The sequence below is a fragment of the Rhipicephalus microplus genome, chromosome X (genome assembly GCF_043290135.1).
Source record: "Rhipicephalus microplus isolate Deutch F79 chromosome X, USDA_Rmic, whole genome shotgun sequence".
Lineage (NCBI taxonomy): Eukaryota > Metazoa > Arthropoda > Arachnida > Ixodida > Ixodidae > Rhipicephalus > Rhipicephalus microplus.
Window position 1 is genome coordinate 75,496,797 of NC_134710.1, and position 24,460 is coordinate 75,521,256.

General features: G+C 44.9%; 2 protein-coding genes across 5 annotated transcripts in view; one reads left to right on the plus strand and one right to left on the minus strand.

Annotated features, from left to right (window-relative positions):
- CtBP (C-terminal binding protein) overlaps positions 1-21,989 on the minus strand; it is a 53,822-nt gene extending 31,833 nt beyond the window's left edge. Inside the window, exons 1-7 of one of the 4 annotated variants that reach the window (XM_037427053.2) lie at positions 21,846-21,989; positions 21,668-21,766; positions 20,518-20,598; positions 13,733-13,805; positions 12,710-13,110; positions 12,446-12,652; positions 12,030-12,386 (exon numbers count right to left, since the gene is read on the minus strand). In XM_037427053.2, coding sequence (XP_037282950.1) covers positions 12,030-12,386; positions 12,446-12,652; positions 12,710-13,061 — 916 coding nt within the window. In that variant the 5' untranslated portion in view covers positions 13,062-13,110; positions 13,733-13,805; positions 20,518-20,598; positions 21,668-21,766; positions 21,846-21,989. Of the gene's footprint in view, positions 1-12,029; positions 12,387-12,445; positions 12,653-12,709; positions 13,127-13,732; positions 13,806-20,517; positions 20,599-21,667; positions 21,767-21,845 lie in introns of all 4 variants that reach the window. The other 3 variants (XM_037427051.2, XM_037427052.2, XM_075877148.1) reach the window with 3 other exon arrangements.
- Positions 21,990-22,022: 33 nt separating this feature from the next.
- Positions 22,023-23,997, plus strand: Kaz (E3 ubiquitin-protein transferase Katazuke). The gene is made up of 2 exons (XM_037427055.2): positions 22,023-22,418; positions 22,477-23,997. Exons 1-2 carry the CDS (start codon positions 22,380-22,382, stop codon positions 23,605-23,607), a joined length of 1,170 nt encoding a protein of 389 aa, XP_037282952.1. The 5' UTR covers positions 22,023-22,379; the 3' UTR covers positions 23,608-23,997.
- Positions 23,998-24,460: the final 463 nt, after the last annotated feature.

Below are 24,460 nucleotides of genomic sequence, written 5' to 3' on the forward strand. Positions count from 1 at the left end.
ATAGGCATTTATTTAGTATGTTTTACCCTGCATCGATACAGTACAGTATCAATATGTTTATTCGTCTTCACATTAATAATTTTTTCCATTTAATCATTTGTGTTGGTTGTCTCCAGTGTAGTGGCTTGTTTAATAGCTTTACTGCATTTCAAGTTAATACTAGCCATAATAACTACAATCGTTAAGCAGAGGACGTGAATACGGTGAGCAGATGACACGGTGTGAATGAATACATGTGGAGGGGCTGCGCAGCCTTCCTATTGGCTAAGGGACCTGTAGCATCTATAGTGCTGAAGGGAACTTCTGAAACAGAGTACAGGAGAAATATTAATACAGTAAATATCAAGGAAGTTATGTTAAAAACTTTAAAAGACGGAGAAAAAGTGCCAATTTTGACAGAACTTGTTTGCGAAATCAGCTGTGAATTCAAAACTAATCGATCAATTTCTAATATCCTAGTTCACTGCACAGATGTATAAAGTGGTTAAACATTGTACGAAACTTCAGTTCAAAGCATGCTCTGAGAAAAACTTATGAAAGTTCACGTCACATGATGCAGAGAAAATTCGTATTCTCAGGAAAATGTAAACAAAGATTTCAGAGCAGGCACAAGGTGTTAGAAACTTCGCATATAGTCCTAAAATGCACCAGATTCAAACAAAGGTCCTTCTAGAATAGCATTATGGTCTCCTTTTCTTCGTGCGGCTGCTCTTTCCTTTTTGGCCTGTTTTGTCCCATTCGCTGAGTTGCGTTAGACATTCTGCATGCATTTGTGATCTCTGGTGATGCAAGCTTTCGTCGTGTAGTAAGTACTTTGGTTCTATGCCAGCTTGCCTCAAGATGTATATGGTGCTTAGACTGCCATTATTGAAGTGTGCCACAGCATCATGCAAGGCAAACATTACTGTAGGCAAGCTTACGTAGACCTCTTTGGGAGCTCGCTGCCATATCATACCATTAAAACACTCATTTGCATTTTGTGTCCTTCCATGCGAACATTTCATCAGAAGTTCATCCGAGCACAAATCGCTGTACACAGTTTTAACTTTGTTAAGCATACCATTCAGAAGTCCTCCTTTATGCACATACCGTACTTAGTCGATTATACCGCGCCCTCGATTGTAACGCGCACCCGGTTTACACGACGATGGCAACACGCACCCATTTTTCTCGTAGGCCCGCACGATCACGCCACTCGCAAAAACGACTCCTTTCGGAAGCGTCTTACGTTTAAATACGAGGTACGGGGGAAGCTTGTGTCCATCTGACATGCAACAGAGCATTGCCGTCACTCTAGTTTTACCGTGGCCCATGTCAGCACGTGAACTTGCTTCGTTCCCTTCTCGACGGTTGTGGTGCGAGGCATGTCGAAGTAGAGAGGCGTCTGATCGGCATTCCCGATTTGCCCAAGCAGGTAGCTGTTGTTGTGCCGCAAGTTTAGGACGAACCTCTGAAAACTGAAGCTTTTCCGGAAACTTTTCGCATATGCCCGTTCACCTTCGGAGGGAAAAGCCTTTCCTCTTCATAAAGTTAGTTAGCCAGCACCTGCTCGCTTTAAACTGGCTCCGCATTAGCCTTTTTTCTAAGGCTAACTGCATAGCCCGCACTTGGAGCAGTCCTGTCGTCACGGGCCACTGTGCTGCTCGCTGCTCAAGCACATACTCGCCGAGCAGCTCTTCAGTTTGCGGAAACCGGCCCTGCTGTGGTCCACTGAAGCCTTTGCGTGAAGCTTTGTTGTCGACAATCTTGCGTGTGTGCGGGAGTTCCGCACGCACGTTTCGGGAACTCCGAACGACCGCGATGCGGTCCGACTTCCGTCCTTTTCTGCACACGCGGTGACTTTTCTTTAAAAAGCAGCATCGTGGTGCACTCGTCGAGTTTCTGGAGTCGGCCCTTCCATGCCGTCCATGCTAATGAACTACAAGATGACGAACTCCTCAGCACCGTACGAAGTGCCGCACATGGGAAACGCATAGGCAGAAATGGCCGACGCGCCATGTCGAAGCACGTGGGGGCGGCCATTTTAGAAATGCCGATGGCAATAGAATGACCGTATTCATTTTTTTTTTTTTGCGCTCGATTTTAACACGCATGCGATTTATGAACTCGCTTAACCAGAAAAAAGGTGCACGTTAGATTTGAGTAATTACGGCACTTTCCTTGGCCGAGTGCTTCGACTTCTGTATTCACATCAGCTGCTCGGTTCAAATCTCGGATGCTTGTCAGTAGAGCTGCAATGAAGAAGACTGGCAAGGGTACTTCATTGCAGGAAGGTTGCCCACATTAGCCCTTATGGCAATGCCATAGTAGTTTTGCAGGTGGTCAATGAGGGCATCAGTGAGCTTTCCCTTACCCCCGAGACAACGCACCAACTTCTTCAGTTTTCTGAGGCGGCAGCCAACACACTTCTGAAAATGCCCAATGCATTTCAGTGTCTGGATACTGTCCTTTCCATACAAGTCTTTCACAGCGGCACAGCTCTTGGAATCACTATCATCGAAGCATTTCAGGTACTTTAAGCATCTTTTTGGCTGCAGCCTCTCAAATATTTGGGTACAGACCAACCGTGTCCATACTGCCAGCACTTCCTTCATGGTTTGCTTAACAGGAAATGTGGTTTGCCTTCCATTCCTGATAAGAAGTACTTTCTGGCCACAACTTCCTTTTAGTTTTAAAAGACTTACACGAGCTATAAAGGTACTCAACATCAATGACTTTTCCCGTCTACACAAAAATCACATACACACATTCTTTCAAAGATGAATGACCACGATACTGATTGTTGGCCTAGTTGGTACTTGCTTACCGACATAATTTGGCTGCAAATATTGTGTGTGCATTATTATTTGCGGCCAAATCATGTGAGTAAGTAATGAATGACCACGCTTCTGCTATGTGCCATCACGTGGAGCACCACATGTGGCACTGCCCACAACACGACGAAGTTCCACAACAGCATCAGCCATAGATTTCAATGCCACTTCTCTTGCTGCTAGAGAAAGCCTAGACGATAATTCGTCGTAGGCGGAGTGACATGGAGGAGCAGGCATGTTCATGACTTTGGCAAACGTTTCCGCACCTGCGTGCCCTTTTCCTAACTGGCGCATTGTGTAAACGAGACGAACATTATTTTCATTGGCACGTCCCACCTTTATAGATGTATCAAATCGACGCTCTAACCCACAGTCAGTACACACGATCGCACAGGTTGAGCATATCCCTTGGTGAGAGCGTTTCTCGAACTTCAGCGTAAGGTTCATGCATCCAGAACTTGTCAGTGTAAAAACACCAAAGAAAGAATGTCAATATCCACAAGACTGTTCCCATGAAGCGAAGCACTCTCCAGCGGAGTATCGTACAGTTTCGTAATGTTCGCAAGCTTCCGTGCGGTCGCCGAAACAGCCGCGCCCATGTCAGGAGGCAGCCTCGTCGTCGTGTAGCAATTTCCAAACTTGCGTTTCCTTGTCTTCTGCACTTAGCCATGCTGCTCTGAATATGGTCCAGGTGGCCTAAGAACACACACACGTTGCAGCGTCGACACGTGGAAGAAATGCAGAACGATGCCTAACGTAGCCCGGCCAAGGTAAACAACAAACATTCCACGAGCATCTTACGTCCTTTCTGATTTGTGGGGTTTAACGTCCCAAAACCACTATTTGATTATGAGAGACGCCGTAATGGAGGGCTCCGGAAATTTTGACCACCTGGGGTTCTTTAACGTGCACCCAAATCTGAGTACACGGGCCTCCAACATTTCCGCCTCCATCGGAAATGCAGCCGCCGCAGCCGGGAATTACGTCCTTTCTGTGGCAATTTTTAGAGATTTAAAAACAATTAGAAGCACAACCTTATATATATTGACATCCTTTATGTAACAGTCAACATAAAATTCATGAACTATTTAAAATATTATTAATATAGACAAAAAAAACTTTCGTACCCAACACATTGTGGTTTCAGTTTCTGTATACAAACATGGGGTATAGAAATCTACCTGTAACTCGTATAATGATGATAGGAGGATAATTTTTGTTGCTACATCTACATATTTTTGGATGTTCGGGCGTGCAGAAAAACAAAAATAGGGGCGTGCAGAAAAACAAAAATAGAAAAATCTATCTCGTGAAAACTTGGACTTTTGAAGGTGGCCTACCACATTAATGCGACTTTTGTAATGAGGGAAGGAGTACCATACGTTCAAAGATTTGGTATTTGCATCGGTTTGAAATTGGCACCTGTGCTAAGTAATATTTTTTTTGTCTGTTCTTGACCAAGCAATAGAAAAGGAGGCACACTGACTAGTCACTAAGATTTTTCGTTATGTCGTTTTTTTTTCTTATCTTGCTTATACTTTGCCTTTGGGTTGCTGTTCATGACTGAAGAGCTTGTCAATGGTGCCATTAGATTTTTTTATCTGTGTTTGTATGCTGAACCAGACCACTTATGCTGGTGTTTTTTGCTACAAGCAAAAAAATCACTTTTGAGCTATTCGTCGGGACATGCTAAGATCGTGAAGAACAGTATTGCCTTTAATTAGTTAAATTCTGCTCTTAACAAGTCTTGCCACCTCAGAATCGAAGGCAGTTTTCGGGAGTACCGTATTTACTCAATTCTACTGCGCCCTCGATTGTAACGCGCACCCGATTTCCACGATGGAAAAAAAAAAACAAACTAAGACATCAATTGCAACGTGCACCTATTTTTCTCGCTGGCCCTCACGATCACACCACTCGAAAAAACGGCTCCTTTCGGGAGCGTCTTCCATTTAAATATATAAGGTACGGGGGAAGCTTGTGCCCATCTGACGTGTAACAGAGCATTGCCATCACTGCAGTTTTACCGTGGACCGATGTCAGCACGCAAACTTGCTTCGCCCCCTTCTTCTCGACGGTTGTGGTGCTAGGCATGTACAAGTAAAGAGGCGTCTGATCGGCATTCCCGATTTGCGCAAGCAGAGAGCCGTTGTTGTGCCGCAAGTTTAGGACGAACCTCTGAAAACTGTTAAGCTTTTCATCGTACTCCTCTCAAAACTTTTCGCATATGCCCTTTCGCCTTCGGAGGGAAAAGCTTTTCCTCTTCATAAAGTTAAGTTAGTTAGCCAGCATCTGCTAGCTTTAAACTAGCTCCACATTGACCTTTTTCTAGGACTAACTGCATAGCCCGCACTTGGAGCAGTTCTGTCATCACAGGCCGCTGTGCCGCTCGCTGCTCAAGCACATACTCGCCGAGCAGCTCTTCAATTTGCAGAAACCGACCCTGTCGTGGTCCACTGAAGCCTTTGCGTGAATCTTTGCTGTCGACAATATTCTGCTTTTGTTTCCGCCAGTCCTGCACGCACGTTTCGGGAACTCCGAACGACCGTGATGCGGCCTGATTTCAGTCAGTTTCTGCACACACAATGACTTTTCTTTTAAAAGCGGCATCGTCGCGCACTCGAGCTTTTGGAGTCGGCCCTTCCATGCCATCGATGCAATGCACTACAAGATGACGAACTCTTCAGCACACGTACGAAGTGCCGCACATAGGAAACACATAGGCAGAAATGGACGAGGCGCCATGTCGATGCACGTAGGGGGAGGCCATTTTGGAAATGCCGATGGCAATAGAATGACCGTATTCATTTTTTTTTCGTACTCGATTCTAACGCGCATGCGATTTATGAACTTGCTTAACAGGAAAAAAGCTGCGCTTTAGATTCGAGTAATTACGGTAGTTAGCTCGTTTGAGAAAAGCGGGCTTCCTAGGTTAAACTTGGTCATGCGTTTCCTTCACGTTGCTAAAATCTTTAAAGCTATCTGCTTTACAGCCTAGGTAATGCGTATCCCCCAGTAATAGGCCAAAGAATTTCACAGTCATTCCTTATCTCTATTCGCTATTGCATGCCAGTGCAAGCTGCGACGTCAGAGTCATGACCATTTCCACACATACAGGGTGCTCGTGTTCCTGTCCTTTCTTTTTCTCCATCTCTTCTTCAACATTTCATGCACCACTTATCCACAAAGCCGCCAGAGGCTTGCCTCAGAATGTATTGGCTTTAACACAGCAGGCAGCATTGTTCACTACTGGTGCAGATTATAGTGGTTCTAGGAGGCGTAGTGGGAGACCAGCAGCCCACTTTTGGTCACCTCTTTTAGTTAACGGCAGTTTCGTGAAAAATGCATTAAATGAAGTATTTTCGTCACGTTTTTGCCCGAGATGAAGGTTGCGTCCATTGGTTCAATATCCTGTCATTCAATTTGCATGGGTAGAAGTGGCCTTCCATCTTTTGAAGCAGCTTTGGGAGCAGGAATAATGCGGTTTTGGAGCAGCTCTGTTTTGGAGAATCAAAATTTAGTTTTGGAGCAGATTTCTCCGGTCGCACATTAATGTTAATTAAAATTTTTGCTTCCTGGTAAACACAAATATTTTCAGCGGTTTTTTACTAAGCATGCAATGCTATTGAAGCAACCAGATATATTAAACCACTACAACATCAAAGCCAAAAGTACAGCAACTCAAGGAAATAACATAAGTGGCACTATGGACAGCCACTAAATCTCAAGACGAATGAAAAAGTAATGTTAAAATGTTGCAGTATGTGATTAAAACACCACATCCAACATGAGCAGCAACTACTATATTAGGTTATCTGCATACTAAACCAATATAGAAATAAAAGTAAAAAAAAATGTTTCGGCCATGGAAGTGCCACAGCCGACAAGAGAACCGCGAGGAAATTTAGATGCGCTTACTGCACCACTGCTAGGCAATGAAGCAAAAATTTTTTGTTACGATAGAAATTATATCGTCACTCGATGGGTTTTCATCGTTGCCGCCATGTTCCGCTAAACTACAAGTTGGTAATATTTCTTGCGCATCATACATTATACCCGCACATAAAGTTGTGCAAGCTGGGGTGATGAGCGCTGCTCAAGCAGAGATCGGTCACTCTGAGTGTGCACACGATATCATATCACTGTGTGTTAGACCTACCATCGAATGCTCAAGCAGAAAGCAAACATGCCGCCCGTCTTGAATGAACATGAAAAGACTCGGGGCAAGAGGGGATGCTTGAGCAGCAGTGAACTTTGATTCTAATCAAGGGCGTGGTTGCGATAGCTGGGGCGCGCTATCGGCAAGCATCAGCGCACGGCTCGTAAACAGTTTTACCTAGTGCACTTTCAACGAGACGAGATTGTGCGACAAGAGCATTTATCCTCGGAGCGGCCATACTTATTCTCTTAAACCAGCGTTTTGTACAGTGTCGCGATGTCAGATCCAAAAAAGTTAGCTGTCAGTCGTAATGTCACGGGGTGATGATGTTGACGAAAGCAGTAGCCACTGTTTTTATGAGTGAACTTTTTATTTGGGCGAAGCTGTGCATGGGAAGTGAAACGCCACTCTGCAAGCAATACACGCTGTATACCAATGGAAGCAAACCAGAGCGTCTGCCGTCAATCTGCTAAGCACTGAAGTGCGTCACTGTGCCATCAAAGATTCCAGCGTTGTCGCTAGCGGCCACATAAGTTCCAGAACAAACTTGTAGGCATTGTGCGCGTAATCTCATCGGAAGGTTTAAGATTATTTAGATGGTTCCTAATCATTCGAGCGCGGTTTCCGCAAGGTAGCATTACACACGTAATGGTGCAGCAACAAAAAAAAAAAGGAGCGTGTGCGGCATTTCAATTAGAACATTATTACTACTGCAATCATCACTTCGCCGGTGAAACTTATTGTTATCTTTCTCGGTTTATATGGTTTGACGGACTCCATTGCAGAGCATGTGCTGTACTCTGCGGTTGCTCGGCAATGGTGCGGTGAGTTCTTCTGCAACACCACCGCCGTCTTTATAGTTTGACCAACAGCTTTGATGTTATAAGTAGTCGCATAATGAAGTACGAACACAAACACCACCTTAACAAGATCCATTCATTCTGTTCACATGCAGCCAGATTCATGCATGAACCGAAATACGACGTGACCGAACAAATCTGATATGGACACGGTTGCATCCTTTGTGTAGCGCACGCGAGTTGCTCGGTCGATAAGCTCTAATAAATTTGGCGTTGCATGTGCAAATTGCCCGTTAGGTGCAGCAAAGCAGGTCAGATTGGCGCAGAATGACGCACTTGGTGCAGCACTCCCACCCCTAAATTTGGCTGCAAATTATGGCAGCAAAATTTTACTGATTATCCTTTTAAGCTACATGAATAACTGACACAATCAAAGGCACTTTTTTTAGGACTACAAACTATTGTGTGCAGAAATTCAAGAAGGCAGACTGGTCTTTGGAACCAAAAAGGACAAAAAAAAAATTCATTTTTTAAAATTGACATATTTGCTTTCTGCAAGCATTTTTTCTATCTTCTCTGCAAATTTTCACACACCGGGAAGGGGTAATTTTTTCGTAATGTCATTCTAACTGTCCAGATTCTTGGTGCTGTCAACATACAGAACCTGCAAAAAAATGGGGAACCGACTTCGAGGCTTCTTTATAATTTGCCGGCAGCTGTGTTAGAAACCCTGCCACGAATTTATGAGCACCTTTATGAGGATTGCAAAACATGCGCACAATGATTGTTACTTTTTAAAGAAGCTGTGTGTTTTCAGTTTTTTTTCCATTTTTCTCGAAAAAGTAAATTTATGACTTCAATTTTGAAGCCCCAATATCTCTGCAGCTTGGGCAGGTACAACAGTTCTTTTTGCAATGAAAACCTGTATGTGTGTAGAATGCAAGTATGAGAGCAGAATTTAGAGCACAAGCCTTTTTAATTACTCATCAAAATCGTAACACAATTCTAACTGCTTGCGAAAATGAAAAATTCATTTTGCTGTAAAATAACCAAGAAAGGTCAAAAAAAAAAAAAAAAAACTTAAGTATACTTTCGATCTATAGTCATTAGTCTACGATGGCATATCTTAAATATCACATCTAATTAGGTGCTTTTTTTCTATGGCGGCCATAAACAATAGGGGGTAAACTTAAGTTACCTCATAAATCATATGAGTTACTGGAAAACTAATTTTTGAAATCAGCAAAAAAGACAACTGTATAATCCTATGCAGCTCGATCAAGATCACTGAATAAATAAACAAAAAAATGTCTAAGACAGTCTGCCCCCTTAAAAACAAACTCGGCAAGATGTGTGAACAATGAATGAAACACAATGAATAAAACAGCAAGTCAACAGTATGAATGCTAATACAACACATTGTTACTTTAGCTGGAGTGAACACCGACAGTTGTTACTGACCAACTACCACCCTGTGGAAAGTTTGCCACAGTCATTGCAACTAGAACCCTGTGGAAAGTTTGCCACAGTGGGGCTTGCATACACTGCCCTAAAGGTGATGCAACCCTTGCACCAGTCTTTTTTGTTAGCCTCATCTAATCGACGACATGATTATGGTTTGCAAATTGTTTTCCAGTTCTTAGCATGCAATGTCACACGAAGTGCTGATCTGCATTTGAACGTGGTTGAAATGTACACTTAATATTTCAGATTACATTGGTGACATCTGAAACTTTCAATGTCCACTTCATATTGTCACTATGGCAATGAAGCAAGCATCATATCTGCCAAGTTCAAGGATTCTGAATCCGGCAGGATTTCGCAACGAGGAAGAAGGGAGGGGGGGGGGGGTTGGTGGTGAATTATTATACCCCCCCCCCCCTTTTTTTTTGTCACCATGAAAGAGCAAACATGAGGGCAGGGTTTTCACTACGGTGAGTCTCAAAGGGGAAGCGCAAATACTGAAGAAATTTCGTGTCATCAAAACAACTAGCAAAATCAATTTCAACCAAAACAACTTGCATATGTCTTCCTGAAACACGCATGAACGGACGGGATAACACAGGTGGCTGCCGCAAAAGCACGGGTAAAAGCTTTGCCTGCTACTACATTCTTCGGACATGAATGGCAAACGCTTCTAGCCTTTCTTATGTCTTTACTGCTTTTAATCTACCACTGCATTAGCTGTGTGTCCTCTGAGCTCGTAGATCGCTATAGCATCACCGCGACTGCGGTTTTGTGCGCAGCAGTTGTGGCAAACGGTAGTTCTGTTTTCAATCCGTATGCACTGGCTACGCAAAGCCTTCAAAACTAAGTAGTTTTATGCCATCTATGATCACATCTGCCGCGTTTTTGGCCACAGTTTGTGGGAAACAGCGTTGCTTCGACTGGCCGAGCGTTGGACATAAGCACACTTTTAGAGTCAGTTACGTCGTCGCCATACATGATCGTGTCAAGAACAACCGCGGTTTCGTCCACAGCAATTATGGCAACAACTACATACACTGTAGAAGAGAGTTCATGCGCTGGTCTCATGCGTACTTCCGAAGCTTTGAGAGCACGCTGCTCTCGAGTTTCGTCTGATGGTTTCCGTAGTGAAGTTTAGAGGTGCAATAGCGAAAATAGAATTTGAGCAGCAAAACGTTACGTGTGGAGCCCTACAATCCAAATTTGGAGCAGGTTACAAGAAAAAAATTTTTCATCATAAAAGACAAAATTTTGAGCAGTATAAAAAAATGCTTACATCTGAAAAAAAGATATATGTACAAAACAATCAACCCACCTGAATCGTGCAGAGAGAACATGAGTGCTGCTATTTCAATAAAAGTAGTATTCTGAATTACCACACTCAGCAAACAATGATGTCCACATTATCATGCAGAAATGTCACTCGTTGCTCCAAATGATTACCAGTAACATTTTGTAGATGCCAGTAGTCCTACTTAGTATGCGGCGCATACACACATGTAATTGAACAAAAATTACAAAATGTGCTGTGCCTCGTGACCAGCACTTGCAGCCCCTTCCAAATCATAATACACTTTTCGAACCACTACACAAGCACCCACTCTTCCCCCCTCCCCCCATGGTGAGCTTAGCTTTAGGGCACGAGTTCTTCGCTCCCTTGCAAGGCACATTCGACTCGGTAAGCAAACAACGGCACGCGCCTGTTGGCCCATCTACAGTGCCACATATCTATCCCGGGGACGACATAACATCCAAGCCAGGAAAAGTTTTATGTACCATTGCAAAAGCAACCAACGTGGTGGCTGGTAACGACAAAATTTGCAACACGTCAACCTTGTTCGCACGCAGAAAACGAGGCATACGTTCTCAACACGCTATAACCATGTTTGCCGACTAAGAAATTGATATTTCCCAGTGTTTGTGGCTATGGATACGCTTTTTATAAGGGGGGGGGGGGGGGGAAGGTTTGATATTTTGTTGTCCCACTTACGAGTGCACCGACTGTGGTGAGTGGACTGAAGGGCGCGCAGCGTTGTTACTTAATTTTATACTTCATCTGGTCGATTGCGTCTCGCGAGTGTCCTCACCTCACTTATGCCGTGGTTTAGGGTTGGGTCTGCACGCTTGCTTTGATTACGCAAAGTGCAGATGGATAATATGGCCTTCATTTATAGCTGAAATCAGCACAACTGAGAAAATTTTGCGGCAAGTCGAGCATTTTGGTTCAGCGTGGTGCAATTTCAGCAAATTTCATGGTTTTGGTGCAGCTCGATGCAACAATAGGGAATTGTATCAAATTGGCGCAGCTGTCGAACCCCTGAAAGTTAATATCACCCACCGCGATTAGGAAAAGTGTTCGGAAGATTCGAATTTCGGCCTAATGAAGCCAGTGGAATTTGGCTGGTGAATTTCATGAACTCGTGCCGCAGTTTCACTTCATCGAGATTCTACTGTACATTTAGATGAACGCCTCCTAATATCACTTGTAATAAAATGCGGTGTGTTCACAAAAAGCCTGCAGCGGATTGACCTGCATTTTTTGTCAATGTGGCCAGATCACGCAGAGAAATTTTTATTTCTGCGAGATTTTCATGACAACCGTACAAACTGAAGAAACGGACGAAATCAAGGAGTCTCCCAGACAATCGGGGAGACTTGGCTGGTATGAAACATGAAACCAGCATTGTGTGCAGTCTTGACCATTCATGAACGTAATGTTTGATAATCTATAGACATGCATGGTATTATCAGTGCAAAATTAAGCCTTTATGATAGTGAGAAGAAACTTACCGGCGAGGGTGTTGTATGGTTCGTTTTCATGCACGTCTAATGCTGCTGCCCGAATACGGCCATCCTTGAGGGCAGCAGCCAGTGCTGCTTCGTCAACGAGTCCCCCCCGGGCCGTGTTAACCAGAAATGCTCCGGGCCGCATCTGCTTCATTGTGTACTCGTTGATCAGGTGGTGGTTGTGCTCATTGAGCGTGCAGTGAAGCGACACACAGTCGCTCTGAAACAACAGGTCCTGCAGTGTATACACCCGGCTGAGCCCCAGTGACTTCTCTATGCCGTCAGGCAGGTAAGGATCATAGAAGATGACGTTGAAACCGAAGACCCGGGCACGCAGTGCTACAGCAGTCCCAACACGCCCTGCAACACCACACTTCACTTAGACACCAGGCAAGGGGCCAGAGCGTTGGCTCACTTACCCAAGCCCACAACACCCAATGTGTCGCCTCGAATTCTGGCACAGCCTTGGGCAGCTTCGCGCACTTGCTCTGGACCTTGAAACTTCTTTCCTTCACGCACCATGTTGGCCAGCCAGTAGGTGCGCCGGTAGAGGTTGAGAATCAGGCAGAGTGTTGTGTCAGCCACTTCCTCAACACCATAACCCGGCACATTGCAAACAGCGATGCCTGCATCAAGACAGTATCAAGTGCGATCCCGGCACAAGCCACACATGCAATGCTTACCCAGCTCCCCAGCCGCCTTTGTGTCTATGTTGTCAACACCAGAGCCAATGCGTACAATGATGCGCAAAGCCTTGAATTTTTCCAAGTCCTCCTTGGTGAGTGTGATGGTGTGCCACATGAGAGCACCCACAGCCTCATTGAGCACCTTCTCATGGATTTCTTGTGTTGACTGGGCATCACAGAAGGCTACTGTGGCTACGTCCTTGAGGATGGGCATCTCCACCGAACAATCACGGCCATCAAGCAGTGCCACCAAAGGACGAGCATGCAACGGCCCATTAGCTACAGGGCCTCGTGCACCCAGTGGCGGGTTGTCCATGCGCGGCCGCTTCAGGGGCTTCTTCTTGTCCATGACAGGTGTGACACCACTGACCGGCTGGCGCTCTCACGAGGGCTCTTGCCTGCACACAAACCCGCCTAGTACTCAATTACCCCCCTACTCTCAAGACCTTCACAACCACCAAAGCAAACTCACAAAAAGGGCTCACCAGAACAGTCCATCGGCTGCAACAATTGCACACTGTGCCCAGTCAATGACAGAATAAAATTGGACCATGCTTGTTGAAACATGTGCACATAAATAAAACGGCTAAACATCTTTCCATTCAGCCCTTCATCTTTTAGTGTCATTTGACACAAATGAAATATACAATTCCTAAGAACTACAAATGCCTTATAACAAATCATTAAAGCATATAGACAAGATGCCCATCTTGTATTGATGTATAACATCTATGACAACCAGTAGCCACTAGGCTATACCAATGTTTACAAAACGAAATGACTGTTTGCACAAGCCATTGCCTTCGGAGGTGCTTTAACGACTCTACAGTACTTGGAACTATTTTTTAAATGCTTCAGCAAACAAAGTCAAAATTTTTGCGACAGGGAAAGTGCAGTTCGGTATTCAAACATCAGCCACATGCTGCATCAAGCCTCAACATTTGCAGCAAATTTTTTAGTACAACTCAGTTTTCGTCACCTTTTCGCAATCAATAACAATATTACTCAAGTCACCATCACCTGTGTCTGCATTCACCACACAGATTTCTGCAGCAGGTAGATAGATCAGCAGGCCTTTGCTACTCAAGGCTTCCTGAAATGCATTCCAATGACTCAAAAATTAATGTAATATGTAACTATAAATTTCAACACATGCAAATATCCTAGCTTAAAGTGCAATGCAGTACCTCTCACCCTAACACAGTGGCATTTTCTCACACATGTTGTACGTGCCCGAAATGAAACACTTGCAGTGTTACCAAACAGTGGAACTTTAATCACTATATCAATACACAATTCAATATAAAAAAAAGTATGCACTTCGTTACAAACCTCAGACACCCAGATCTAAAGTTTTTAATCACTATGCTGGACATAGTTTATCCATGAACTTCATTTGTGGGATTAAGTACGTAACATAAAACACTGGGACCAAGACGTGTATTCGACACTGCAGGTTCATTCCGTCTGCCCAGGGCTTTTTAATAGGAACATAAATGTAAGTAAAGAAGCATTTTTGCCTACTTTGAATTGAGGCAACCACAGTAGGAAATCATACCCAGCCACCAAACTGGGTTTAAGCTGTACAAAGTACAGAAAGTGAAACACCAGTATTTGCGTTCTGTAGTGGAGTATTTAAAAAAAAAATGCATGCACTAAATCATAAAGCCTTGCGTGTCTGAATTCCACCCCCACCCCCCACAATACTCTCTTGCATTGTTATAAAAAGAATAACTGGATATAGGGAAATGCACACTCATTCTAGCACTTGTAAAGCCATTGGAGGGACGTACAAGTGAAAATATGCTAACTAGCAATACACAGGTTTCTGATAGGTGTTCATAACTATAGGGAGTCTAATTGGGCATATTCTAGTCAACACAGTGATGAAATTGGCAATACATTAGCAATTCTACAAAGAACTGAAGAGTTCCAATATGCTTTTTTTTTGTCCCTTAATTTAACAAAGCTACCAAGTGAAATGCAAAAGCTAGTTATGGAGTACAGTGCATAATTGCCAAATAGAGATCAGTTAAGTCAGACTCCTAAACAAGACTAATAAAGAAAATTGAGCAGGAGGAGTAGGGGCATTGTATTGGCATTTTGCACTGCAGTTCATAACGAGCAATTTTGTAAATGGCGTCTATGCAAATGCAACAAAAATAATACAGGAACTACACTATACTTGCAACAAAAACCGGCTAATTAAAACTAATTGTTTTGATCCTGTCCAATTTACTGGATTTACATGACCAGGCCCTGTCACTGAAGCTGTTGCAACGCTAAGGCTCATACTTGTAACCTACATTTTTAAAATTTACTTGACTCAATATCCACCTTGTAGGATTCTTTTTCGTACAGAGGACTCTCAAATGAACAAATGCGATTTCAATGAATATTGGAGAATAGCAAACTTTTGAAAAATCCCTGGCAGTTTTTCTATGTATTTCATGCAAAAATCTTTCAGTTAAACAAACTGCTGACTAGAGCATATTCCAGTTGAATGAACTTGATCTACGAACTCAAGCTCATTTTTGAGATCAATTCAATGAAATTTCGCATTCTTCAGCACTGACGTACGTACGATTTGCGCCGCGTCTAAATCACCTATACATCAGCAGTGGTACATCGCTTGTGTCTGTAGCACCACCAAGGCCAAGAGGAAAAGAAACAAGCTACGTGTGCTTCTGTACCTACGCACGGGTCAGATTTGGAAACTGTCTCCAGCTTTCATCCAAAACCGAAAAGAAAGTGCGACAAAGAAGTTGTAATGGCTGAGACAAATTAAAATCCTCTATATCTAGCAGAGGCTATAGGATACATTAGCAACTTGCGAGAGTTCGCGTCAAAGCAACAAGTAGTGCCTGAGGCAATGTACAGAAACGTAGACTCTCTGGACAGGTTTGTCTCTTGTTGCACTTTAAGTGCACAAATGAAAATTGCAGAATTATTTTTAAAATACATTGCTTGCCACACATGTAACTTGATTTTTCCTGTGCCCAATATTGCTATGTATTCCAGTGAATATTCAGTATAGCGAACTTTCAGTTAGATGAACTGCTTCCTTCAATTCCTTGAAGTTCACTCAATAGAGAGTTCATTGTTTAAGTTGCGTAGACTACACTTCTTCGAAAGCCGAACTGAAATTATAACAACCTTATTTATTTTTCAAGAAGCTTACGCATTTAATTCTGTATTCTAATTTTTCTACAACTCCCATGGAAAAAAACAGTGTATAAACCACGAACACATTCACATAAATAAGAGCCAGTAAACACAAGCGGATGAGTAAACTTTTGACAAAAATTATGTGTAAGATCAGCTTAAGTGATGCCAACAAACACACATAAGAATGCTTCTATAGTCTCCTTATGTTTTACTAAGTGGGGTAAAAAAACTACATAATAGCTTACCAAGTCTATCTTCCAAATAACAATGTTTGCCCATAGCAACCCATTAAGAAAATGGAGAGGGGAAGTACCTGACAACAAAACCATTACTGGTGTCAAGGGCACTTCTGATCGTGTTCAGCACAATCCAGATTGTTTATTGACTGATATGTGGGGATTAACGTCCCAAAACCACCATATGATTATGAAAGACACCGTAGTGGAGGGCTCTGGAAATTTCGACCACCTGGGGTTCTTGAACGTGCACTCAAATCTGAGCACACAGGCCTACAACATTTAAGCCTCCATCTGAAATGCAGTCGTCGCAGCCACGATTCAATACCGCGACCTGTGGGTCAGCAGCTGAGTATCTTAGCCACTAGACCACCACGGCGGGGCTATCCAGATTGGATTAAACTAATTCATACTGCATGCACTTGGCTCAAACATCAGTCAAATAACAATCTGGAAGCCGTATCGCGATTAAAAGTGACCATGTGACAGCACCCCATCCAGATCAGATACGGAAAAGTGCCCGAATGATACAAGTATAAGACTCCTAAAATATATTGTTTACAGTGTAACACGTGCAAGTTTTATTATTATTTAACAATAATGCAAAATTAAGACTTTACGTCCTGAAACCGATGGGCAGCAACGTATATCGAACATTGAGGAAAGCAAGAGATCAGTGTAAGCACATTAAACTGCCCGAGACAACTTTCATTGCCGTGACCAATCGATCAGTTCTGGAGCATTTGCTGATAGAACCATTATCTGCTGATATGTATAACGAATGTAGGGCATGAATGTAACGGATGTAAACAATATGCATTGGACAGCAATGGGCAGTATGCTTTGAATGAAGCAGCTTCCATTTTGGTACATCTGGTACAGAAAGCAGCACACAAAATGAACAATGCAAGGCTGATTTCAGCATAGCTTTCAACTTAAAATAATTTGAACATGACCAAAACTCTGCCACTGTTCTGAACATGTAGGAAATGCAATTCATTTAGAACAAAAATTAATGCTACTTTTCAGTAAAACATTAGAGTTAACATGATTTCTACAATACCCTTCTAAAGTAACCAATTTATCTTGACAATCAAAAGCAATTAAAATTTACCAGTTCATGACCTGAATTAATTATCTTCTACGTAAGCACCTGCTCTCCATAATTTGCAATGCCTACGATCACGGCATCCCCCCCCCCCCCCATATTTGTGTGCTCTATTAAATGAAACTGCAACATTAAAATGAATTTGATATTTATATTAAATAGCTAATTACACAAAACTTCAAATGTTCAATATTAAAATAAAATAAATAATTTACCTTTCCATAATTAGAGAATCTACCTGAAGAAATAGCAGGAACAGTACAGGCGAATTTCTTACTGCCTCCCTTTCTTGAGTCTACCACATTTGCTAGCATATCTATAGCTGACATTAAGAGCTGAAGCGGAGGAGCAATTTTTCTTTGCACAAAGGTGGAAGTGGACTGCAATGTTTTGAAGCAGCTCAGGGAGCAGGCTGTTTTTGAGTAGCTTTGGCACAGTAAAAGGGGAGTTTCGTAGTAGGTTCTGAGCACCAAGAGGTGTGTTTGGAGCAATAAGTTAGTTTTGGAGTAGTTTTCTAGGGTTAAACATCATCATCAACATTTCTGGTAAAAAAAAATCCTATGGCTTTCACGAACTTTCAGTACAAATGAGCTTACCAGATGTACCACTTACAAATTTGTGTGCGTGTGTGTATATTTGTGCATTACATAAAACATGCCCATTTCATACTGATCCTGAAACAAAAAGAAAAATACTTTCTGGGTGCTAAAAACATGCAAATATATTTTTACGCGAACGTATCTACTGCAAGGAGTCTCACTAGTCTCCGCAGCGTTGCACCTAATGTATGAAACGGAGATAGATAATCGTGCCACATTTTGCCCGGCAAAAGTTTGTAATTCCCATGCTAATGAAACAATACTCTGCTCATATGTGCTCGGTTTAAAGCGATGTGTGTTCGAGCAATCTGCACGCACGGTACAGCGAGCTGCCCGGCAGCAACGGAACCGGCAGCATAGGCTCCACACTGCACGCAAATGACCAGGAGATAATTCAAGGCCAGGCAATTGCCCTGTGTTTTACTGAAACGGTCAGTTGTTGCTTAGTATCACATCGTGGCAGAAAAGTGCACATATGTGTAGCGGAAAGGCGGTAGTGTCCATTCTGTCGCTATTTCAGTCGCTGCATATTTCGGACCGTGTAATAGTTTCGAAATTCTCCTTGGTGTCGCCACTGCGCACTATAAAACGATTGTGCAAAAGTGCCAGTCAAGTATCTTATCCGCACTCTGGCAAAAAGAAAGATAAGACTTGCTGGCGGGTACTTTGAGCAACATCTGTTGTGGTACTGTATTTGTTTTGCTGGTGGCAATGGGGCACGTCAGATGTACATTTGCCCTAGTAAACGTGCACTGCTGTTTAGTGCATGATCGTGCCACGTTCCTGGCTGGTGCAAATTACCATGGTTTCACTGTATTATCTGATGATTAGCAGTTAGTCAGGTTAGTACCACTACTTGGACGTGGAAACCATGGTGATAACAGAAATGAGACAAGCGCTAGAAAGCACCATGAACAAACCAAATTACATGATCGAACTCAACTAGATAAGGATGCGGCCGCATCCTTGGTGTAGCCAATGCTCATTGTCGCTCGGTCAACAATAATTGGCTAGATTTTGCGGTTTACACTTTAAATTGACAATTTTAGCAAAAGTTGCTTGTCATGCGCAGAATGGTGCAATTGGCGCAGCACTTCCCTGTTTACACTGAAATTGCCAACTAACCTGCAAAAATTGTAAGTTCAGTTGGTATCACTCAGCCTTAAAGGGTTCAATTGACAATACAGACCTTCCCAACACTGCTAATGTAAAAAATAGAAAATGCATATGCTTAAAGCTTCCCGCATGCAAAAATAAACTTAAAATATACTTTTAATAAAACAAAGCCATATTTTATTATAAAGCACTTGAGCAACACACGTGATGTCATAGTTTATAAGGTATGCAGCTTAGCAGTAAAGACCCAAGCAGCTCGTTAGTTACCATACACAACGTATGTAGCGGCCACGGTTAAGAACAAGCTAGCTACATTAGCAACTCCATAAACTGGCAGTACTTCTGGCTTATGACTAAGTACCAATGGTGCAACACATACATTGGAACAGACGCATCGCTTTTCAACCTCGTACCCGCGGTACAGGTAGGCATAAGCCAGACAGTACGGTTGGTGTTCAGTTTACAGCACACTGCTAAAACGAGTAACTTTATAGCGTAACTGAAAGTGTCACAAACAATGGTTCATAATCGAAGCATCTCACACCAGAATGCGGCAAATGTATAAACCAAGGAGTGAGACATTTGCAGGTATGTTCACAGATGGCATGATTAGGAGGGAAAAACAAAAAATTAGGGCACTTACTGAACGTACTGTCATGTACACATTTATGCGGATTGAAAGATACACGAGTCAGTTGAACACGAGCATACGGGGACGGCGTATACCACGAAAAAAAAAAAAACGCGCCTATAATGCAAACCTGAAAGTGGCACAACGCACCAAGAAGTTTTACTCACTAATGTAACTATCACGACCCCCAATTACGTACGCCCCTGGTCATAAAGAAACCCCTTACGAAACTTCATTAGCACCGGAACAAGCATAACGATAGACTCAAGTGAAACCCGGCATTTTTTTGCCAAGAAACTTTCGGAAACACCTAACCACAATAGGCACGTTCGCAGCTGTTTTTTTTTCTTCAAATAAAATCCTCAAAACACGTGGCTATGTTTTATTTTTCTCATCCTTTCGACTGTCTCAGCGTTAACAAAAAATCGCTTATAAACCAGCCTTTAGGTTATTCAAGTCGGCTACTAGTGGCTAAACAGAAATTCGCCGATATGCACTCCGAATATAAGCTGCGAGGCGACACAAAAATGCCTAAAAGCTATCGCGTGGCTCTAACGCGCGAGATGTTACGCGCACCTGCCCCCCGCCAATGAGCAACGGGTTAACAACGCAAATGACTACATCGGCGACACTAACGTCGGGCGCCTGTCACGAAACAATGTGGTGGGCTCCTGGGAGGGGCACAAAGCGCGCACTGCAGCGAAAGCCGGGCGACACGACGCGCAATCAATGAACGGCATCAACAAAGCGGAGGGGCGCAGTCAGCGATCCAGACGAGAGCGCGCGCGCACACACGCACAAAGGCCAGCAGCCGCAGTGCACGAACGGCCAGACCGGGCTGCTCGCGCGGCCGCGTGAGCAGCCCGGCGCAGAACCCACAAAATGCAAAGGTGACAACGCGGCGCAACAGGTCAGCGCCAGCAGCAGATGCGAGAAGGCGTACTCACTCTGTTCCAGTTCAGAACTGCCCGCTTGGCTTCTGCAAATCAGGACCGGCAGAAGACCACATGCTGCATTTCTCGCGGGATCTGCAAATGCCAAAGAGAGATGGGCACGTGCCGCAACAACGTAGGACCAAAACAAAGAGGCCCAACCGCGGGCGCCATCGAAGCGACACGAGCGCGAGCCAATCGGGGCGTTTAAGCAGACTGACGTCACGGCTCCCCGCTGCAGACGACGGGGAAAAGCCCGCCGAAACTCCATGTTTTTCTTGCGACAGGTCAAGCGCCGCAGGCGCCCCCAGTTACAGCACGTCGGCACGTTGCGCGCTCCTCGGCCAGCGCCGCAACACACGAAATAAACAACCAAATCTCGAGGGCTACGACGGCGTCGCCGAGGCGGCTGGCCGGCCGGCCCCGATGGGCTGCTCCCTCCCTGGTTCACAGCCGCGAGCAAGCCAGACCCCTCCCCGAATGGCTGCCGCGGCATGTGGCACGCCAAAGGTGCAGCCAAATGACGCGGCGGCATTTAACTGGTACAAAATATAAGCCTAATCAATGTTGCCGCGGGCTCCTTGCCGCCATGGAATGTGAATTTGGACAAAGAGAGCGTGCGCACTTGTACAGCGCTTAAAACTTCCGGGACGGCAACATTTCGCTAATGTAGGTCAGCGAAAGGCTCCTCCTAATGTAAGAATCGAGCCCGCTTAGATTATAGAAAAAGTAAACAATCTAACGGTCTCTGAACAGCAGCGCGAGCGCTTGCGACATATTTCGGGCGCTCGCGCTGCGAAAAACCAATCGAATCACAAAACATGCTTCGTACGCCAACACCGCGTGCTTTGTTCACGCCACGGTGATCCATGCGCACGCGCTCCGAAAAGACGCTCCGGCCATAATTCCGGTCTCTCACGGTCACGGCGCATGCAAGGCTGTCGCCCAAGCCTACTTATTTACCTGCTAGGCAAGTTCATCTCGGGGAGCGGTCAACAAGTAATGTCTGACTAAGCCTTTCAGCCCCAATTATCGTTTCGACAAACGCACACACGGAAGATCGGGGACCAGGCAGGATCACAACATTCGATCACACTCGAAGGAAAATCATTCCATGGCGCCACAAAACAGTCACACACAACAGCTTTCCAGTGACAAGTCTTACCTTTTGAGTTGAGGAGCTCACTTAGCAAACAAAGGCTGACGACTATGGCCGGTAATGCGTTGCTGCCGTTGCTGCAGCGAATGGAGCCACCCGTAAAGCCTAAAACAAAATCCAATAGATGGCCGTTAGATCGCGTTACTTGTATGTTCCTAGCAAAATATAGTAGTGTCTATATTACCAATTATTACCACCCGCCACACGCCTCGCGAGTTAGAGTCAAAAGTAAACGAATATACGAGCCTATGACGTAGCGAAAGAACGCCAAAAACCTTCAACGGGAGGTGAACGGGAGAGGCGGATAAGCGATCTCGTGTAATCTCGTTCTGAGGGGTTTGTTTGCGAGACTGGACGTTCTTGTGCTTGTAGATAGTGTTAAGTAATGGGCTGCTGCCCTTAGATCGTTTTTTTTTTTCTCGATCGTTCGTTACGCCGTATTCATTTTGCGTAACCAGTGGCTCTGTGTACCAGTGCAAGCGCTGAGGCGAAATAGGCTTCGACGATTTTCGGTGCTAATAAGCTTCAGCTGGGTGGACTATTGCTCGGCACAGCATTAATACGCGTCGCTCAGCTGTCTGCTTCATTTGGCCGACGCAACAAGGCACAGCGCTTGGTTTCCCGGGTCGTTGCTCGCGGTGCAGCGCTTGATGTGAGCGGTGTCGGCGCCGAAGGCGCTGCCGTGTTGACACCGAGTTTTCGGAGTGAATCAGCTGAAATGTCGGACATCAAGGCGCTGGAGCACCCGACTCTCAAGGTGGGTATTTGACACCCTTCCTCCGCGAGGTAGGCTAAGCGAATGCTACTGTTCGTAGGTGCCGTACGAGATCCTGAATAAGAAGTTTCGTGCGGCCCAAAAGATCATGGATCGGGAAGTGTCGCACGTGCAAAGCGGGGCGGCCGAGTTGGAAAAAAGCCTGCGTGGGAAGGTGCCCGCTGGTCAGCTGCGCACTCAACTTGGCTGCTTGCTGGAGAAGCTGGAGTTGCTGCGGCGTAAGAGCGCAGAGAGCATTACCGAGGAGTTGGAAGCCGCGGCGGCGTGCAAGCGTCGCGTCGAACATCTCAAGGGCTTCGAGGCTGGCGGCGAGCAATGGAAGAGACAACGTCTCGACCGCATGCTCGTGGAGCACTTGCTGCGTGCGGGTTATTATGGCACGGCAGCCAAACTTGCAGAGCGCAGTGAACTGCGCGATCAGACAAACATGGACTTGTTTCTCGTTGCAAAGGAAGTTGAGGATTCGCTCGCGAGCCGCGACACTAGTAAGTGCCTTGCATGGTGTCACGACAACAAATCGAAGCTACGAAAGTTGCGCAGCACACTCGAGTTCCAGTTGCGGCAGCAAGAGTTCGTCGAGCTGGTGCGTCGCGACCGACGTCTTGAGGCCGTGCGGCATGCTCGGCGTCACTTCGGCGCGCTCGAAGACGAGGCACAACTGGCCGAGGTGCAGCGTGTGATGGGTCTGTTGGCGCTGCCCAATATTCGACCACCGGCCGGTCAATGGGAGCTACTTAGCGAAAACCGCTGGAGCCTGATGGCCGACAGCCGCTGGGACCTCCTCAGGCAGCAATTCCGCCAGGAGCAGCTGCGCTTGTATCAGCTGAGCAGCTGTTCAGTGTTGATCGTGACCCTGCAGGCCGGCCTTTCGGCGCTCAAGACGCCGCAGTGCTACGACGAGAACCAGCGCAACCCAGACTGCCCTGTGTGCAGCCGTCCTCTCAATTGTCTCGCGCTGGGCCTGCCGTACGCGCATTGTTCGCAGTCGCGCCTCGTCTGCCGCATCTCTGGCCAGCCTCTCAACGAGCACAACCAACCTCTGGTGCTGCCCAACGGCTTCGTTTACGGCGAGCAGGCGCTGCGTGCGATCGCCCGTCACGGCCGTGTCACCTGTCCGCGCTCTCGCGACTCCTTCGATTTGCGGGAAGCCGAGAAGGTCTACGTCATGTGAGGAGCGAAGCAGTGGATGCTTTGAGCGCTTGTCCGCATTCAGGACAAAGAGGGTGCAAGTGCCTACTGTGTGTCGGCCATATACACATATAATTTAATCAGTGACATGGTAAATGTAGCCTTTCAGTTGCTGTGGAAAAACTTCAGGGGAGAATTGTGCGTGGTCAAATATGTATCATTTTTTATATGAAGCTAGACCTAGGCAAAGCACATTCTCATTTGAGAATGGTGTTAGGGGCATATTTTCATACACAAGCTGCTTTGTGTGCTCAGTTTGGTTTATACTAGATCTGCGTGCGTGGTTATTTTATTAAACATCAAATATTGCTGTCAGGTATTGTAGATGTGACCAATAAAGTGCCACAGTGGTTGAAGAGCCATGAAGGAAAAATGACTGCTCCATAAAACAGTAGCCTGAATTCACAGGGCACGGACAAACAGAATCGCACAACACAGGCACTGAGACAACACATCAGCGCCTGTGTTACGCGTGATTTGGTCTCGTACATTTGTGCTGATGTCTTATTGATAATGAGTAGCCGTCTAGCCTGCTCCCAAGTAATGTGTGCATTGTTGTATTGGCAGCTAACATCAGTGGCGAAACAGGCCACTTGCTCTTCCACTCGTAGCATCTAGCTAAAATCTAAAAATTTTGAAGGGCTATTGCACAGAATTATTAATAAAGTTCTGGATGGTGGAATACACACACATATTGTTTGATTGATATGTGGGGTTTAACATCCCAAAACCACTGTATGATTATAAAGACGCACTAGTGGAGGGCTCCGGAAATTTTGACCACCTGGGGTTCTTTAATGCGCACCTAAATCTGAGCACACAAGCCTAGAGCATTT